The sequence below is a fragment of the Cyprinodon tularosa genome, unplaced genomic scaffold (assembly GCF_016077235.1).
Source record: "Cyprinodon tularosa strain WSP-4 unplaced genomic scaffold, ASM1607723v1 ctg768, whole genome shotgun sequence".
NCBI classification, from domain to species: Eukaryota; Metazoa; Chordata; class Actinopteri; order Cyprinodontiformes; family Cyprinodontidae; genus Cyprinodon; species Cyprinodon tularosa.
Window position 1 is genome coordinate 206,788 of NW_024039527.1, and position 18,560 is coordinate 225,347.

The 18,560-nt window shown below is 35.4% G+C and overlaps 1 protein-coding gene across 2 annotated transcripts in view; it reads left to right on the plus strand.

The window, feature by feature from the left end:
• lactbl1b (lactamase, beta-like 1b) overlaps window positions 1–16,058 on the plus strand; it is a 30,088-nt gene extending 14,030 nt beyond the window's left edge. Inside the window, exons 1-7 of one of the 2 annotated variants that reach the window (XM_038270567.1) lie at window positions 351–644; window positions 849–1,032; window positions 3,777–3,883; window positions 6,804–6,961; window positions 12,687–12,934; window positions 13,600–13,705; window positions 14,036–16,058. In XM_038270567.1, coding sequence (XP_038126495.1) covers window positions 927–1,032; window positions 3,777–3,883; window positions 6,804–6,961; window positions 12,687–12,934; window positions 13,600–13,705; window positions 14,036–15,014 — 1,704 coding nt within the window. In that variant the 5' untranslated portion in view covers window positions 351–644; window positions 849–926 and the 3' untranslated portion in view covers window positions 15,015–16,058. Of the gene's footprint in view, window positions 1–350; window positions 645–848; window positions 1,033–3,776; window positions 3,884–6,803; window positions 6,962–12,686; window positions 12,935–13,599; window positions 13,706–14,035 lie in introns of those variants that run through there. The other variant, XM_038270566.1, reaches the window with a different exon arrangement.
• The last annotated feature ends 2,502 nt before the right edge of the window (window positions 16,059–18,560 follow it).

The window sequence follows — 18,560 nt, forward strand, 5'->3', positions numbered from 1 at the left end:
CACTCCTCTATATTACAATGAAGAGTTTGCAGCTGTGGTGGAGACTTTATGGTAGTTATGACTTTCAGAGATGGCATTTATTCCACTGTCATTATCTGAAATCCCCCTGGTTCACAAATTTCCTGATCCATTTGACCTGAATGTGCTGAGCCTGAGCAATTGCGCTTTTTAGAATATATATTGTGGGAAACAGGCTCATCCAAACACCCCATCAAAACTCAAGTTGAGGGTTGCCATTTCAGCTGAAGTTACTGCTGCACTCTACCAAGCAAGGCTTGAGTAGAGTGAATTGATTCTGGGGGATTAGAGATTAAGACTTCCCCAGCCGCTTTGGTGCAGTAAATCTGGGGATTATGATGTCAACAGCCTATGGACGCTAGAGAGGAAATTGAATTGTGAGGAACGGGAGCAACGATGGTGCAGGATTACAGCATAGTTAGTGAAAAATCAGAGATGAGAGTCGATGTCTGTGCCTTTCTCCAGCTCAGGAAAACCTCTACGGGAAACCATTTACTGCCTTTGGACAGCAGAAATTGCGAACATGGCAGGAATTACTGAGAATATATTTATGATGTTCATTGAGGGTTAAGAAGATTTCTGTCTGTGGTAATCCTGCTCTGGTTTGGCCTGTGAATCATCAGGTGGTGAGTTCTGCTAAGTACAGGAACTACTTTCATTTAACATTTCATCTAATAATGAGAGTATCTGACAAAATCACATATGAAATGCACTGTAAAAAAGTCTAATAAACAATAAAGCTCAGTCAATGGAATGCTTGAAATAGAAAAAAATGTATTCATTCAAAGCTAACTCATGTGTTGTTGTGTGTCTGCCTTTCTTTCCGTAAGACAACTCCGGTTGTGACGGCACCTCCTACTCCTGCAGCTGTCAGTGTTACATTTGAAGGACTCTCGAAAACCAAGAAGATGAAAGTGAAGTGGGCCCATCTGGGTTTGGTCTTCTTTCTTCTTGTTTCTCTGGTGATGACAGGCTGTTTCCTCTGGCAGTATCAGCTGCCAAAACTTCAGCCAGGTAAGACCGCCATGGTGTCAGGACACTTTTCACTGAAATATCTTTTGTGTCTTCAAGTTTGTCAACTTCAAGATAAATTTACTCTTAATGCCTTCTAGGAAAATTATTCTTTTTTATGTCATCTTAAAAGGTTTATAGCAAAGTATCTAAGACTTCACATGCTTAAGACCAGAGGAAGGATATATTTATGCAGTATTTATATTATAATATAATTAATCAAAAGAGTTAGGGCATGTTCATTTCACCAACTGCTTTCACTCGGTGCTTCAGTTACTTAATAAATTCTAGCTTGAACTTATATTGTTTTGTACAGCAATAAAGTAGCCATATAACTTCATTAATTCCTATGATCAACATTAAAATAAAATAAAAATGCTATATAATGACATCTGTTCTTCTAGAAATGTAAATTTGTGAAATGTTGACATATTGAAAGTCTTTGCTGATCAAATCAACACAAAACTTTAGGTAGTGCTTTATATTAGGACAGAAATGAAAGTTAATTTACAAAGGTAGATGTATGACTGAATGATTAAAGCTTTGCTTAACAACAAGTTGAAAACAAGATATTTTTCCTAGTGTTAAATAAATTTTCTCTTCAGACCTTTCGAATCTACTTATTTTCTATAAAAAAAAACATATGCTTTTCAAACCATGGGTTATATGCCCAACTCACACGCAGAATTAATTTTATTTTTAAACACAAATTTGCCTTTTTTTGAAGAGAGGTTTTCATCGGGTCAAACAACTTGATCTCTGCCTCATTATAATTATTATTAAGTAGATAATTCAGAACATATTGCAAGTAAAGTTTATGCTTTTTTTTTAAGATGGGGGCATAAACATTTGGTGTGGTAAAGCGGGGATTATTTCCATGGTCAGCACAATCCCAATACAATAATAATTTAAACTTATTCATTTAACTCTTCCCCTTGGTGAGCTGTGGGCTGCCATTGTGAAGCACCCTGGGAGCAGGGTAGGGTTAAGGGCCTTGTTCAGAGACCAAGAGTGGCAGCCTGTGGGAGTGGGGTTTGAACTCAGAACCTCAGGATTCCAAGCTCTATACCCTAACCACTAGGCCACCACTCCCCCACAATATCAATAAGTACATAAGTAAAGTTTTTTGTTTTTTCTTAAAGTTTTTTTTTCTTAAAGTTCATCCAATTTATCCATTAATAAATTAATTTATCATTAATAAATAGTTATGAAACCACATAATCAAGCTTCCATGATTTAGGCCAATGCTCTCAAGTTAGCCCATGTAGTTGTGTTTATATTAATAGCTCCTTTGTTCACTTAATTATGAATTTTGATGGATCAATAGATGATCGGTAAAAACTGATTCTTTGAAATATATGCTAAATTTTAACAAAAAATTAGATATCTAAGTTCCAAAACAAACACATACATTCACCAGCTCTAATTTTTCCCTTTTTAATTACATTAAGTATTTACTGATCTTGTCTGTTATTCACAAAATGGTAGAATAATACAGAGACTAATTTAGGGTAAGTTGTTCTTTTGTTCTTACTTTATCTAATCATTCTTATATGAAGAAACAGATAATGAGAGTAAAACAGCTGAACTTCTTAATTAGGATGCTGTCTTCCTAAATCAATACTGTGACATAACAGTGACCTCCTTATCTGATTGGTTAATTAACTAATGAATTTGGCAAACACTAAATAACCATATAACACTAATCATATTATATATTATTTAACATTTTGAGTAACTTATGTCACAGATAAATTTTGTCTGACATATTGTTTTTAAAGATAAAAAATGTTTTTGTTTTTCCTTTTTTGTAATCTCAAAATATTAGATTACTGTTTTTTATTTTTACTTAAACACATGTGTACTAAATTATAAAAAAAAAAAACATTCTCAACAATCTAAAATAAAACCTTGCTTTTTTTATTTACCTATAGTTTAGTTGCAATAATGATTTAAAGGCTTTAACATTCTTAAGTATACAAGAGGACTGAATCCAGTCACAGAAATTGTGCAAAAATTGCAGCAAAGTAATAAACAAGTATTTACATCAGAATTTTAGCTTCTATCATTAATTTCAAACTATTTGCAAAAACGGAAATCTGCATCGTCTGTTTGATGATTACAGAAAAGCTTGGAAAAAAATGACATTAGTTAGTAGATAAGAAATCCATATTAAATTCAGTGGATATTAAGACGTGCTTTTAATTTAGTCATCACGAAAACTGTGATGTTTTTTTTATATATTATTACACCAGATCATGTTGTATGGCATGCATCTGTTTGGCCGTAGTATAAAAACAAATTAACTCACTACATGTAAAATGATTTTGTGAGATCAGGAATCTCAGAAAAAGCTATGGGACTGTACTTGCATACATTCTGAAACACCTGTTTTTGTTTGAAAAACATTCTCTTTTCAAAATCAAAAGCTAGTGGCCTGAGGCTACAACAACATATCCTGAATTATTTGTGTTCAGAGCAAAGGCAGGTCACATCTTCTTTCTCCAGGGAGCTGTATAGAACATACCATGTATGAATGTATCCTTAAATCTAACCAGCTCCCCATGAGACAGGGAATAGTGAATGAAATGTTCAATCACCAAATTAAAGTACATCACCCCTGCCATCGTGCCCTGGGTGCTGTTTTCTATCAAATGTCAAGTAGGATTTAATCAAAAATTGTCTCCCACCAGGTTTCCTCTAACATTTTTTCCCTCTTTTTTTCTCCTTTCTTATCCATCACACAGATGAAGAGGCAGGTCGCAATGCCAATTCAGAGATGATGTGTCCACGCTTCCCTGAGCCCCTCCCTTTGGAGCATCCTATTCCCAGTCTCAAAGAAGCATTGGAAAAGGTGAGGAAAGTTAATCACAGAAGGACAATCACCAGGCCTTTTAACATTGTGCCCAATCAAAAGCAAATAAAGTTAGAGCCCAGTTAGATAATCCTTCACACCAAATGCTGTTTCATTCGCCAGAAGGAGATTAAAGAATAGCAAATGGAAAAAAAAAAAATGTTCATTGGAGCAAAAGGTTGTGTTGTGTGCAACGGAAAAAGCACTTTAGCATCTCATGACAGAATCACGTAGATGCACTTTATAAGTAAGGGCTTAACTGCATTAACCAAAGAAGCAAAAGAACATTAGTGTCAAATTTATCTTCACCGTTACAACTCAGCTGAGATTAATCGTTTCAAATGATCATTTTCTGAAAAGATCAGAATTCTACCTTATTTTCTACAGACATGATGAATTTGAGCTCATTAGCAGAGCTAGACTGCTGCCATTGCATTAGTAAAGCTGATTGAAGGCAAGGGATATATCTAGAAGTAGCACAACTTCAGCCATCCAGGATTGGAGATTTAGGGCCCTGCATCATAAAATTAAAAGTAATATTAATATTCAAATAATTTTTTTTCAAACAATAAATCAACCAATGCAAACCGGAAAAACAAAACTGTCAAAACAATAAAATCATGAGTGTTTTTAAGTGCCTGCTTCAGTCTTTTAAATATAGTTTTGCATTTTCAGACAGATTTTCTTGTGTAAACTGTATGCATTAAAAATTATGTTTTAAAAATAAGTAATATTAAGCCAACATTTCTGTGTTAAACACATAAATGTCAAGTTTTAGTTGTAGGTGGAAAATCATCATATCTAACAGCAAGTGTTATCAGTCACTACCACTTTACCAAAAGGACCCTTTTAGAAATCGCCAATAGTTTATTGATGAATCTGTAAACACTTTCTAACAAACTTTAAGGGCTTATTTTTAATTAATCGAGATTAAGCAAGAGACAAAACTGCCTGATTCCTGCCAGATAGTCTCTCTAATCTCTTCAGCTATAGTAGATCTTTATTCTCTCTATGGTTATTTTCAGTATTTCAGACTAAGTTACTATCATGTAAACACAATAAACATTTGTAAACACAACATTTTGAGCATGAATGACATTTTTGATCTATAGTAAATGCTTGTTAATGAGTGTTAAAGTGTTTAGAGATTAGTTAATAACATCTGTTAACTATTTCTAGCCATCTATGATAGGAGCCTTATTGTAAAGTTATAAGGGAGTGTTGGCCTATTGGTTAGAGCAGTGCACTTGTGCTCTGAGAAGGTTGCAAGTAACCGGTTTGATCCTCACAGCCCGCACTCTGTGTCTCTGAATAAGACCCTTAACCCCACACTGCTCAAGGGGATGGATTAGTTACAGAGTGTAAATTTCTCCATTGTGAGATCAATGAAAAAAATAAAAATTCTCACCATCATACAGCTCTTGAATTACATTTGATCACTGCTGCACTTTATGGAATGGAAATGAAAGCTGTACAAAATGAAATTTAATTTTGTATACACTCTGTGTATTCAAATTTTCATTCCCGAGTCCGATCTGAGGCTTTTAGGAATAGTCTACGTTTGTTATAAACTTCAGACAGACATTTAATTAGTTTTTTTTTAATAACAAGGTCTCATATAGGCTTTTAGGGGCTGAAACTTTTAAGAGGAGGAACAAAATGTCTTACAGTTTGTAGCCCAACCAGCGTTTGTAAGGATTAGCCCAGCCTTATTGTTGATGAAGTAATACAAAAAGTTGTTTTCCGTCATCAGAAGCTTGTATAATGATACCATGAAGAGCCGTGTGTGGAGAGCAAAGAGTGAAAAAAATGCCTTGGCATTCTGTAAAGGTTCTATCTAACTAATATGTGCATGTACGCCTTGGAAGAAAGGTTATTGTATTTCACAAAACATGCTATGCATCTTTCTTGGGCTTTTGTGATAAAGCACTAGACCAACAATTAGTAGATAAAGGAATTGAGTTTTGTCAAGGAATCCTGATCCCTGACCCTTTAACAGCGCTGATCAGGAGCCAGAGCTAGAGTCTAGGATCATATCTGGATGTCCCAAGTACCTGCATTTACAGATCAGTAATTTGTAATATGTACCGCAGCTGGCTATTACAAAATTATATTTTGAACACTAGGAGAAACTGCTTGCCTTTTTATCTCCTCAACCTTCTGGTTACATGTGTTTGGAATCCCTTTTCTCCTGCATACCGATAACACTGTGCATTTCAGTTCAGTTCATGTATATAGAGACAAATATTCTGATGTTATCTCAATGCACTTTGAAAAAGGACAAAATTCAATCTAATCAAACAGAAGAGCTCTTATGTGCAGAGCAATACCTATTTTTGCATGAAGGACATGGATTGTTTGTCTTTGTTTGTCTTCTTTTAGCTGCATAGGACGAGTGGAGGGATTTTCATTTTTAATACCTGGAATGTTTCAGGTATCCTGGTTTGTATGAGGTTTAGATTTAAAGTGAGAACACGGTGACTAGTTGCTATTGTAGTTCTCTACCTAAAGCCATGTGGATGAGTTTAATTCCAAAACAAATGTATATGCTGATACTGCTTGCATTATTCATACCCATGCCCCATCCAGGACCCTGCTGTTCTGCCGTGATGATAATGAACCAAAACAATCTTACTGAGAAAATGTAGTGTAAGATTAAACAGTGTTGTAACTAACTGGTGTAATGGGAAGTGATCTGCATCATGGAATATCTCGTCAAGATACCATAAGACCATAAACATTTCTAAACTCTTTCAGGTTCTCAATCTGGTCTAAGGAGGACCTTAATGATTGACAGCTTCTTAAAAATCAAGTTAAAACCAACAAAAAAGCTAGGAGCTAAAAAAAAATGAATTTTTAAACTAGTTACAGTCTCAGCTATTTTGTTAAAATATTTTAGAGCTATTTTTTTCCCTTGCAGGTGGATGTTCTGTTCAGGCAAAGCATCAATGCCGTCAGCCTTCCTGCTCTGTCTGCCATTGTGATCTTGAATGACACAGTTTTGTGGACTGGTAACTTTGGAAAGAGGAATGCCAGTGACCCTCTGTCAGGCCCACCCAGTGAATACACCATCTACAGGTTGTTTTTACACCAAATGGCACTCTATACTCTTTATTTATACATAACAATACCCTCAAATGTTTGTTTTATGTTTGTATTTTCTTAAAAGGTTTGTATTGCACTGGTATTTTTTTTTTGCTTTGCCTTATTTTATTCATATCAGGTAAATTTTCAGGATTCCTTTGAGTAAACTAAAGTTTCATTAAAAATATAACTGGATAGAAGAAAAGTCTGTTTTAGTGGGAATTAGATAAAAATTCATTGTAAAAGTAAAATTGATTATTTTTGTAGTTTCTAATTAAAAGTTGCCTGAGGGGGCCGCCTAGCCAATTAAGAAACAATTTTCTAATTCTGTGAATTTAAGTATAAAGCCCATATAAAAGTAAAAGCTCTACTGCAGTGGTCTATTTATAACAGATAAATGAACCTTCTGTTTTCAAGTTTACCCAGGATTGCTCTTAGAGTTCTGATCTAGAGAAATCAATGCCCATTAATCAAGCCACAATGAAGTGAGCTACCAACAGCTTTCCCAAACAGCAATTCATTATGTCCATTAAAGTCTCTTTGTACTGCTATAGGCTATAATAGTGGTTTGAAAAAAACTCTGTCAGGCATGAAGTATGGTAAGAGCTATGATTTAAAGACTTTTGAGCCCTCGTCAGTGGCTAAAAGAATTCCTTCTTGCAAAATGACAACACTTTCTGGACAAAAGCGGTTGGTTGGTTGGCAGCGTTTTCCATTTGGACAGTGGGTTTCTGCTCGTATCTTCATTATAAAAAACAAAGAAGCCACCCCTACAATATTCCTAACAACAAAGTGTTTACACTGCATAGAGTAAACAGAGTATGTAGAATAAAGCAGTGCTCTTCTGATTTTTTTGTGTTGCTGTAAGCTGTCAATTTTTGACAATGGCAATGTAATAGAAAAACAGACAGATTTAAAATTATATTTGAAAAATATTTGATAGATTTTCAACCCATCACTTTCACAAGACTTCAGGCAATTTATTGCCCAAAAGAATACAAACTTGTTATTTTGGTCATGATCTACACCTCATGACCTCAGATGAGGGTGAATGGATAAAAAAAAAATCAAGAGGTTTGTCAGGGTATGTTATGGAGGACCAGACCACCGTGACATACCCTGGTTACAACAGAAGAGGCCAAAATATTTCCATTTCCCACTCCATCCTGACATTGCCTTTGAGAATCAGACCATATCACTTGAAACTGATGCTCATCTTGACACACAGACTGACCCCTTAGCTGGTTGAAAACCATGGCATCAGACTTTGTAAAAAAAATCCTTTTCTACCCACTTACTTCACATTGGTCTGAAAACTCCTTTGTTGGGTGTTGAAGGTCATAGTTTGAAGATGCTAAAAAAAAAAAGATTAAACTCTGATGTTTCCAACCAGAGCCCCTCCTTTCCGTGATTTGAGATGTTGTCATACAACCTGACAACCAGTGGCAGAGACAAGGTAAAACATCTAAGGGAGTCGAAGTCATACCAGCAACAAGCTCAATTTTATGCAGAGAACGTTGACAAAGTTCCTTTTGGATGTACAACGACCAAAAGTAACTTTTATCAGTAGTGTAGTTGTAAAAAAAAAAAAGGGGAATGGTGAAATTCTTTTTTTTTTTTAAGCATACATAGCCTAATTACTATAGTCTAGTAACCTAAAGCAATATGCATGGCATGGCCACTTCTTTGATTTTATTTATTTTGCTCAGGCTACTCATACTGTAAGCCTCCAGCCAGCCAAATGCTGAAAGGGCAATATTATTGCCATTACTGTTAATATATAGGGGGAATGTTACACATTCAGTAATAAGATACCACAGGGGATGGGATGAGGGGATGACATTTTGAATCTATATGATTTTTTTAAAGATTTTTTTAATACGGGGGATGACAAGAGTACTGACTATTATCAAATATATATATTTAAAAAAATTATACACTTTAAAAATGTTCTCATTATATTTACTCTCTTATCAGACATGTTTTCCCTTCGTGATCATACCATTAAAAGCTCAAATCATAAAAAAAAAAAAAAGCTCAAATCAGTTCTTATGTAATACTGACTTCAAATCCAGATTGGACACAGAAACCTAACTGAATCGTTTGAAACATATAAATGGTGCTTTGAGCTAAAAGCAAAGATTGTGTTTTTTTAACGCTCTGAATAAACTCTCCCTAAAGCTGTCAGAATGATGCAGACTTTCAAAGAGAGCTGCTTGTTTCCATGTACACAATTTATTCTGTAGCTCTGAATGCATGATAAACACATTTCACATTTTGTTTTTTGATACTTTTGTATGAAACGTTTTTGAAAATTATTTAAGGATTAACAATGTATACAACGGACGGAAAGGGAGGGATAAGAACTAGGTGGAGAGAGAGAGACAGATAAAGACCGGAAAGAGTGCATAACAAGAGAAAAAAATAAAACAAAACAGCAAATATAGACTAAAAAGACTATATAAAGTTACTCCTAGAAGTCTGCTTCCACAACTGTATGAGACGAGAGGAACAGAAAACAGAGAACGTAACAGGAAAGAAAAGACAACAGAGAGTCAAAGAAAACATTTTTAAAAAGCTACCAGAGCAGCGACTATCCCTTAGCTATTCATGTTTGTCGAAGGCAAAACCTATGTTGATTACACAATATTATTCAAGGTGGTACATTTCTCCAGCTGCAGCTTAGTAATTTTTATTAGTCTGTATCTGTGAAAACCTGGAACCAAACTCCCGTGGCATGTATGCATGGGCATGCTCGAGTATAAAGGACTTATAAAGCTTCCTCAGAAGAAAAGTATGCTTAATAGCAGTTGTGAGCAGCTCAGGACTAGCCCTACAGGGCTCTGGACAGAAAAAGAGGCGATGCAAGCCGCAGATATCCAGAGCCAGCCCACATCACTGGGACACAATAGGGGCAGACATAGGGATGGCCGCTCCCTCCATAGAAGTGCAGACGAGAGCACCTGCAGCCCGACCCCTTAGGGGCAAAAACTCCAAAGGGGCCCAGTCCCTGAGGGGCCTGAACACGGAGGCCATAGTGCAGAGGTCCCACAGGGCCGCGGAAGCTAGGTCATGGGCTCCGCCAGCTGCCATGCCCAAAGTGAATCTAGTGAATAATAAGGGGGAGGAGTCAGGCCCTACTCACACTCAGGGCCCAGGATGTTCAGTAGGCAGGGCGGGGGAGGCAAACACCACACCTGACAAGTAGATAAGTATATATGTATATATATACTTATATAGATAAGTATATATGTATATATATATATATATATATATATATATATATATATATATATATATATATATACATTTGTGCTGTATTTTTAGATTGTAATTGAAGTTGCTAGATATTTACAACCCCTCCTGAAAATGCATCATTAAAATCAATGAAAACTTTATAAATTTTTAAGAGACAATTTGAAGCAAGCTGACCTCCTTCACTGCACACTGGTTATTGAAACAGATCTATTCAAACTAAAGCAGAGCCATGTCCTAGTATGTGCCGTGGCATCCAGATAACCCTTAAAAAAGCACATGACATTTAAAAGTAGGGATTTAAAGATTTATTGATTTACCACAGGGCTAATTGCAGGACCTCCCATTTACACCCCCTCCTGAACGGACAGATGATCAGTTTAAAGAGTTTTCTACAAAAAGTGCTTTTTATCACAGCTGGCAGATATACTCCATATAGGGTCCACTTCAGACAGACAAGTGCATGCAGCATTAACCCTTTATAGTTCTGAGTAAACAGGGCTTTGTATTTATTCTTAATTATCTCAAAACATATAAAAAGTGATCATAAACTACTTCATATTTAACTGAGTTGTTTTTATTTATTTTTTCAGGAAAGGTTTGAGACTGGAAAATAAGGCGTTTTAGGGTATGGTCATTTAAATTGATTGTGCTTTGTGGAATAGCCATTCTCATACCATTATAACATTATAGTTGAGATAAAAAAAAATAATCTTGCCCTCAAGACTAGTTTGTAGAGTATATTTTCACCGTCTTGGTTGGGTCTTGAGCTCACTCAATCAATACAGCAATTCCAGAATTACCATCCCCCTGTAAGATAGTAGGACTGAGAAACAAGTGTGAGAAACATTTTCCAGTGCAGTTATAAAGACGTTCCTCTGACTCTAAAGCATCAAGAAAAAAAAACAAAAGAAAGAAAATCAGTTGCATTAATTTCTCCATCTCCATTTGTTGCCATTACTCACTCTGCCTGTAGTAAAAAAAAAAACAAGACAACTTTTTACAGGATCAGAACTCTATGCAGCCACATTAATCTAGATTTATTATGATTTTCTTCCCATTGAGCCAAAGTTGCCCACAGACTTGTTTTGTTTATAGGTCTTTGACTTGTTTTGGGCTTAATCTCAGGTTAGGGGACGTTGACTACAAAAATAGTATCATAAAATCAAAGCTTCCTCAATATGGGATGAAGCTGATTCCTTTTTTTTCCCCAACAGGATTTCTTATCTAGGGATAATGATATAGTTTTCTTCATTTTAACTGTTAACATTATCCCTTCTGACTGTAAGCTGAAACAGCACCACCTGGCAACTGAAATGATTATTTACAGCCAGGGGCAGAGCTTGATGTGGCGCCCATACCATTTTTTTCCCTCTAATACAAACACTAGCAACAGACTCTCAATTTGAATATTCAAACCATTTTAATTTTTCATATATTAACATTTACTTGACAACAAATACACTGTCGTTAATTATGCAAATAAATATACCAAAATTAAAGATAAATACAGAATTCATACTCGTTTCAGAACTAGATTTTGTGTTAAATGGGGTAAAGAGAAAATGATGTGTCTCTGCAGGTCATCTAGCAGTCTTCAGTGAAATCATAGATAAATAACTATTTTAATGAAAACGTATTAAATAATCAATTTATGTAGATATTTTTACTTGCAAATATAATTTTTTTGCTGAATGATTATTGATAAAAATAAGTGATGACAATGGAAAAGATGTTTGCCCGAGAACTTAAACCTGAAAGAATTGCATCCACTATATATGCGTCTATTTGTAAGCAAAGGCTGCAGGAAAGGATAGTCTGTCTTCATTTAGAAAACATGGATGTTGTGCTCATTAATTTTCCTGTTGGAACAGTGTAGCTTAACCCTGAGGTTCAAGGCGCCTATCTGCTTTCGGCCACCCCTCAAAGTACATTGGTTATTGCCTGGCCACCTTTATTAAAAAATTTTCTGGCTACGCCTCTGTTTACACCTCTACTCCAATAGGCTGGTGGAGACTTACATTTATCTGGTCAGGTAACTGGTCTGCTTAAAACATTTTACATATCAGATTTAAGCTCTTTTACCTCATTTGTTGTACAGATTTTAACATTTCCGGGACTTAAATCTATATTCGTCAAATCTTATCAAAATGAGTATGAAAAAAGTAAAGAGAATATAAACAGTAAAGATTTCCAGAAAGCTAACAGTGAAAAATTACAAGCAAATAAAACCACATCAGTTTTTGATCATGAAGAAGTGAAACATTACAATGTAATAAGATGCATATATATTCTATTTTTAGCCAAGTACATTTTTAGCAAAGTTCATGTCTTCCACACACTCATGTGGCCATATTGGAAAAAAGAAAAACATCAGAAAGGCAAGAGAGTAAATAAAAACTGTGAATTGGTGTGTCATCCAAAAATCAAAACCAATAACTATGACATATTGTCTGTCTTTCAGAATTGCCAGTTTATCAAAGATTTTCCCGACGCTGATGCTCTACAAATTGTGGGAGGATGGAAAGATTGCTTCCTTAGATGACCCCCTCGAAAAATATGTGGACAATTTCACCATAAAAAACCCTCTGGGAAAAACACGGGACTCAGAGTTGAAATATGTGACAGATGGCCTCATATTTTTAGACAGCGGAGAGGTACAAATCCGCTCCTCCTCTGTCACCCTGCGCAGGATGGCAAGCCAGCTCTCAGGTTTGTGGATTCAGCAGATAGAAGATAAAAAAAGACAAAAGAAACAATGAGAAAACTGCTTTTGTATTAAAACAAACTACATTTTGTGCATTTTGCTACTTTTCACAAACCATTCAGCTGCTGTTTTCAGAAACACAGAGTTAGGATTTTTTTTTCAGTCTTTTTTCAGTCTAATAAACTTTACCTAATAATTAGTCTAAAAGAGAAAATAAAATAAAAAAAGACAGTTTAGAAGTATCATACATGTCAGTATATTTATGTGCCTGTAAAATCAGGGGTGGACATATTAACCATGATGAAGAACTATGTGTTTTTCTCACAAGGCTGAAGTACAAGTAATTGCTTGATTGATTGCTTGACTTTATTGATCTCACAGTAGAGAAATTTACTTGTTACATCAGATCAAATACTCTAAGAAGAATTTGCCAAAGGTAGAAAAAGGTGCAGGGGGTATAAACAGTATATACAGTGGGTCCACATATGACCACTTTTTTAAAAAAAAAAGTAAAACATGCGCTGCACCATAATGATAATATTAGAGGGATTTCTAAAAATCTTTTTTTTCTTTTATGGAAAACGTGTATAATGCCTGGAAAAATATCTTTAGTTGCTAATCTCATCCAGAGATTTGGTTGTTTTTTTTCCTCTTTTTTGTTTTGCTCCAGGTCTACCCCGGAGGCTTCGGGCCACAAATCTACTCTGGAAAGGCAAAACACAATCTGCAATCAATCTATTACAAGATGATGTCCTTGTTGCAGATCCAGGAACTAAGTACGTCTTCTTTGACCTTTCAGAATGAAACACCATCAACATTTAAGGCTGTAACTTGTCCTCCATCACATGCTAACAAAATTCAATATGTTCTTCAGTTTTTTAACAGTGTGAAAAGCTTATTGACATAAAGAGCCTTACTAGAGGCTTCTACATTTTCCAATAAATCTCCTTCTTTGAACCATGTCTGTAATCACACTGAATGCACTCTGACATGTCATGCCTAATGCAACAAGCCTCATTCTGTGGATTTAAATTTTCATGACCAGACAGCGTGTCATTGCTTCTGTTCTTTTCTCTCTCATTTCTTTAAATGTTCTCTTTTCTTAGGTGTCACTACAGTAACCTGGCATTCTCTCTACTTGCTCATGTGATGTCTGAAAAAGTGGTTGGGGTTGACTATCAGCGCTGGGTCACAGAGAACATTTTGGATCGATTAGGAATGGAAGACACCAGTTTTGAGCTTACCCCTGGGTTGCAGAGCCAGTTTGCTGTCGGAGTTTACTCCAATGGAAAGCCTGCTCCTCTCTATGATCTCGGCTGGTATCGGCCCTCCGGTCAGATGTTTTCCACTCCTGCAGATATGGCCAAACTCGCCATGGTCCTGCTGGGTGCTTACCACCGTAAACTGCTGGAGCCAGATTCTCTGAAGATCATGCTGAACCCGCTCTTTAGGTGTGATAAGGACTACTTTGCAAACCGTACTGGGACACCTTGGGAGGTAAATGACCTCATGGGCTACGAGATTTTGAGAAAAGATGGTGATCTGGATGGCTACTCGGCTACATTCTCCCTGGTTCCCAGACTGAAGCTTGGTCTAGTGGTCCTTATGGCGGGGAGCAGGCCTCAGAAACAGGATGTGGTCACAAAGGCCTACAGCTACATTATTCCAGCAATAGAGAAAGCCTTTAGAGAAGCCAAGAGGATTCTTGTTGCTCCTCCAAATCCAGCTCATTATATCGGCTTTTTCACCTACAGCAACATTACTTTCTATGAGATCAAGGTGGGACCTGACGGCGTTCTGATCATGCAGCAGTTTGGTCCTCAGATTGAAGAGTTGATACCAGAGAAGTATAGAACAATAAAGCTTAACTACCTGGTTGAGCGAGTATTCAGAGTTGTGTTTGATAAAGAGTACCCTTGTGTTTTGAAAGTGGGCAAGGCTTCAGTCTCACTGGAAGCCCAAGACGGTCAGCTGTTCAACTTCTATCTGTTTAATAAGCAAGGCTTGTCCCCTGGCTTTGATGCTCCTGGGTTAAACACATACAATGTGGTGAGAATAGCCCGTAGGCCAACATTCACCAGCTGAGGAGGAAAGGCAACATGATGCAAGGCGTAGGATACAGAAAGACTCACTGAAGAAGAAAGGACTCCAGCAGTTTCTCATTAAAACCAACTTTTTTATGAGAACAGATTGACCTTCACAGATAATATGACTGCACTTATGATGTACAGGAAAGTTGTCCTCGCACTGGTCCTTTATCAAGCTAAATGTTCATACTTTGGCATCTCAGTGCTTTTACTACCCCTGCCTTTTTTAAATTACTATCATGCTGTTCTGATCTGTTTTGTTAATGTTTCTGTGAAAAAATAGCAACTGGAGGTTTTGGGAATAAGTAAAAGATTTCATTGTGCTTATAAAAAAAAAGAAGAATCCAATCTTATTTTATATTAGCACAAGACTGTGAGGGGTTTACCCCCTTTTTTGTCACCTTATGAGAGCTGTTATGCATAGGAATGTACTTCAGCAAATTTGCAAAAACATTAGAAAAGAACAATGTTTTTCACATTATCATTGTATCCTATATGGATTAAAGGGGCAGAAATAAGAGAAAATAACAGGTGATTAAATATCTGTTTAATGCTAAAGTTAAGGCTACTCTCACCATAGCACAGAAGAGTGGCTGTTTAAAAACTCCATACAGTAGTTGATTCAAAGAAGACAGTAGTTCTGATGCTTTGATGTTTTGATCCTATCTTTTCAGGGTGATAATTGCTTTAAAGATTCTTTGTATTTTCCAGTGAACCCTTACTACATGACTATTGCTAAGAACACTGCTTTGTTTTTATGATGTTGGTTTAAATTTGGGTCATAGTTTTATCTGTAATGGAAGCAAATATCATTATAAATTACTTTTTTATGTGTTTTTTTTTTTTAATACCATAATTGTATAATTCAGTGTTAATAAAGTCGGAATTTATCGGTTAAACAGATCAACAGCACATAAAGCATGGAGTTGAGCTTCCCCCCAAAAAAACGTCTTTGAACAAGGAACAGACAAAGCTGGCTTTAATGTGGCATCAGTAGCCGTGTTAAAAAAGAGGAATGAAATAAAAAATAATATTGATGAAACAGGGTGTCTGTGTATTACTCTCAGACTATATGTTGGTGCTGCAGCACAGCTAGCTGCTTCTAAAACTTATTTCTCTTATTTTTGTTAAATCATGTTTCACTGCTTTTGTTTACAAATGGTAATTTATTTATTTTTTGCTATTTGTCCAATCAAATCAATTTCTGTTCTTTTCTTTTCTTGTTTTGGAAATGATGCCACTTCAATTTTGGTGAATAATAGCTTCAAAAGAGGGGCCCTGATTTAACTCCACCCTGCCATGGTTAACAGGACAATCAAGGCTGACATTAAAGCGATTAGCATTACACCAGAGAGTTATGTTCACTGAAATTACTTCTTGTTTTGTTTTGTCTACAGATGTTATCATATTCTATTTTTCCCACAATCCTGGAAAAGTTGTCCTGTGGGACCCAGATCATAACTAATAGTGGCTTTCTGAAACAAATTCACATTCTCATCTCATTATGAGTGACATTTTCCATAAATGTTAAGTGAAAATACTTCAGTAGATAGAGCCTGCTTCTATATCAAAGTCTCATATTTTATCAGCCCTGGACTTGTTCATTCAAAATATAACCCATTATACTCTTCTATCAAATTAAAGCTTGTACATATAGCTATATATACATGTTTGATGCAATACTCTGAGCTGTTCTAGCACGAAGCTGAACTTAAATCCTGAATTTACAGCCCAGATTTCTTACTATAGTCCTCAATTTTTATTTTCAGCAAATTGTCCAAGTATATTTAGTCATATTTTAGAAAAGAAATAGCCACATAGTCCAATCTGGAAGATAAATATAAATGTTAGTTTTATAATTTGATTATTAGACAACAATTAAAGTTAAAATTATCTATTCAAAAGTTAAGAAATACTTATGTATAGAAAGTACAACAGCTAAATTGAATTAAATTTATTTATGCAACTTTCAAAAATAACAATAGCAACAATCAGTTTTTGTTTTTTTTTAAATCAAAGTGGCAAACTGTTTGTTTACCAATCATTCAAATCACATAGATGATTGGCGACAAGTAACAAGAAGCATAACGACATTAGTGGACACGCACACAGTATATTAGCTTAATTATTTACATATTCCAGTAAAGCACAGATTATTTCTTTTCTTCTTGTCATTAACAATGAATTTCAAATAACAGCAGAAATGATAATGCATGTTGTCGCTCCTATTACAGTAGGTTTTCCCATTTGATTTTCAAAAAGAAAAAGCATACAGACTAAGCACACAGGCATAGAAATCTAAGACCGTTGATCCATATACATACAGACCAATACAATAAGTTTTTTTTTGAGTTTGAGTTTTTTTTATATGCTCTAAATCATCAAAAACAATTTTGTGATAAACATGAATACTGAGCTTGATTTATTTTATTTATTGAGACACCATCAGAAAACACCTTACATGTAGCATAAATAGTGTAAAAAGAAGAGAGAAGCTGCACTTGGATGCTCAGCTGTTCACTGTGTTTCAAAATGGATAGTAATATGAATTTGAAACAGATGCATATCGAGTTAAAACTGAGATGTAATATAAATGTTCCATTTTCATAGAATTATCTTATTTAATTAAAGACCATGTCAGGTTTTCTAAGTTTTTCAGAATAAAAAAAAAACACTTTGTAGTACTCTCTGATTGCAATTTACAATTGATCCAAGTTGAAGGTATTGAGAAAAAATCCATTTGCAGCATTGTGCTCAAACTACTTTTTATAACTTTTCTCGGGTAACCAGAATTCTCGGAACAGCAAATGTCAGCTATTATAAGCAAATAATACTCTAATTGTAACCCTTTATCTGTCTCCACTCTCTGATTGGCCACATGTTGCTGCCACGTTTCAACAGCAGCTCAGAGAGAAACCGATGGCAGGGACTAAAGCTTATTTTTCATATTATTCCAGATGCCGTTGACAAATGCAAACACTGGTTTATATTCTATTAATCATCCAATGTAGTTTGATACCAGCAAAAAAAAAAAAAAATGGTTTAAAATAAAAACAATCTATCAAGGATACAGTTACAAGTTATTTTTTCTGCACACCAAGGCTTTCTGTTTGCATTTACCAGCTTTTCAATGTGGTTTTCCTGAATTATTGAGAAGAAACGTTAATGAAAACAAAATTTATGGTAGAAGCACAGAATACATATATATTTGTTTTATACAAAAGAAGTAATACATTTTAGCAAATAAGAATAACCCTGCAAACTCTTCAAATGATGAAAGATGGAAAAAATATATATTTCCTTTCCATTGTTATTTAAAAGCAGACAGTTTTTACACAAAGCCTGAAGGTATAGTGGAGGATTTTCATGAATTTTTGAAAAGACCAGCCCTCTCCACTTAAAAAAAAAATGCACATCACACAACCCTGTACCTGCTCCCAATAGGGTACACCTATTAAACACATGTGAGAGCATGCACCAGCCAATTTCTCCTTTTGCACGCTCTGTTTAAAAGTTGCTGTTTGCATCGTTCATTCAAGCTTAC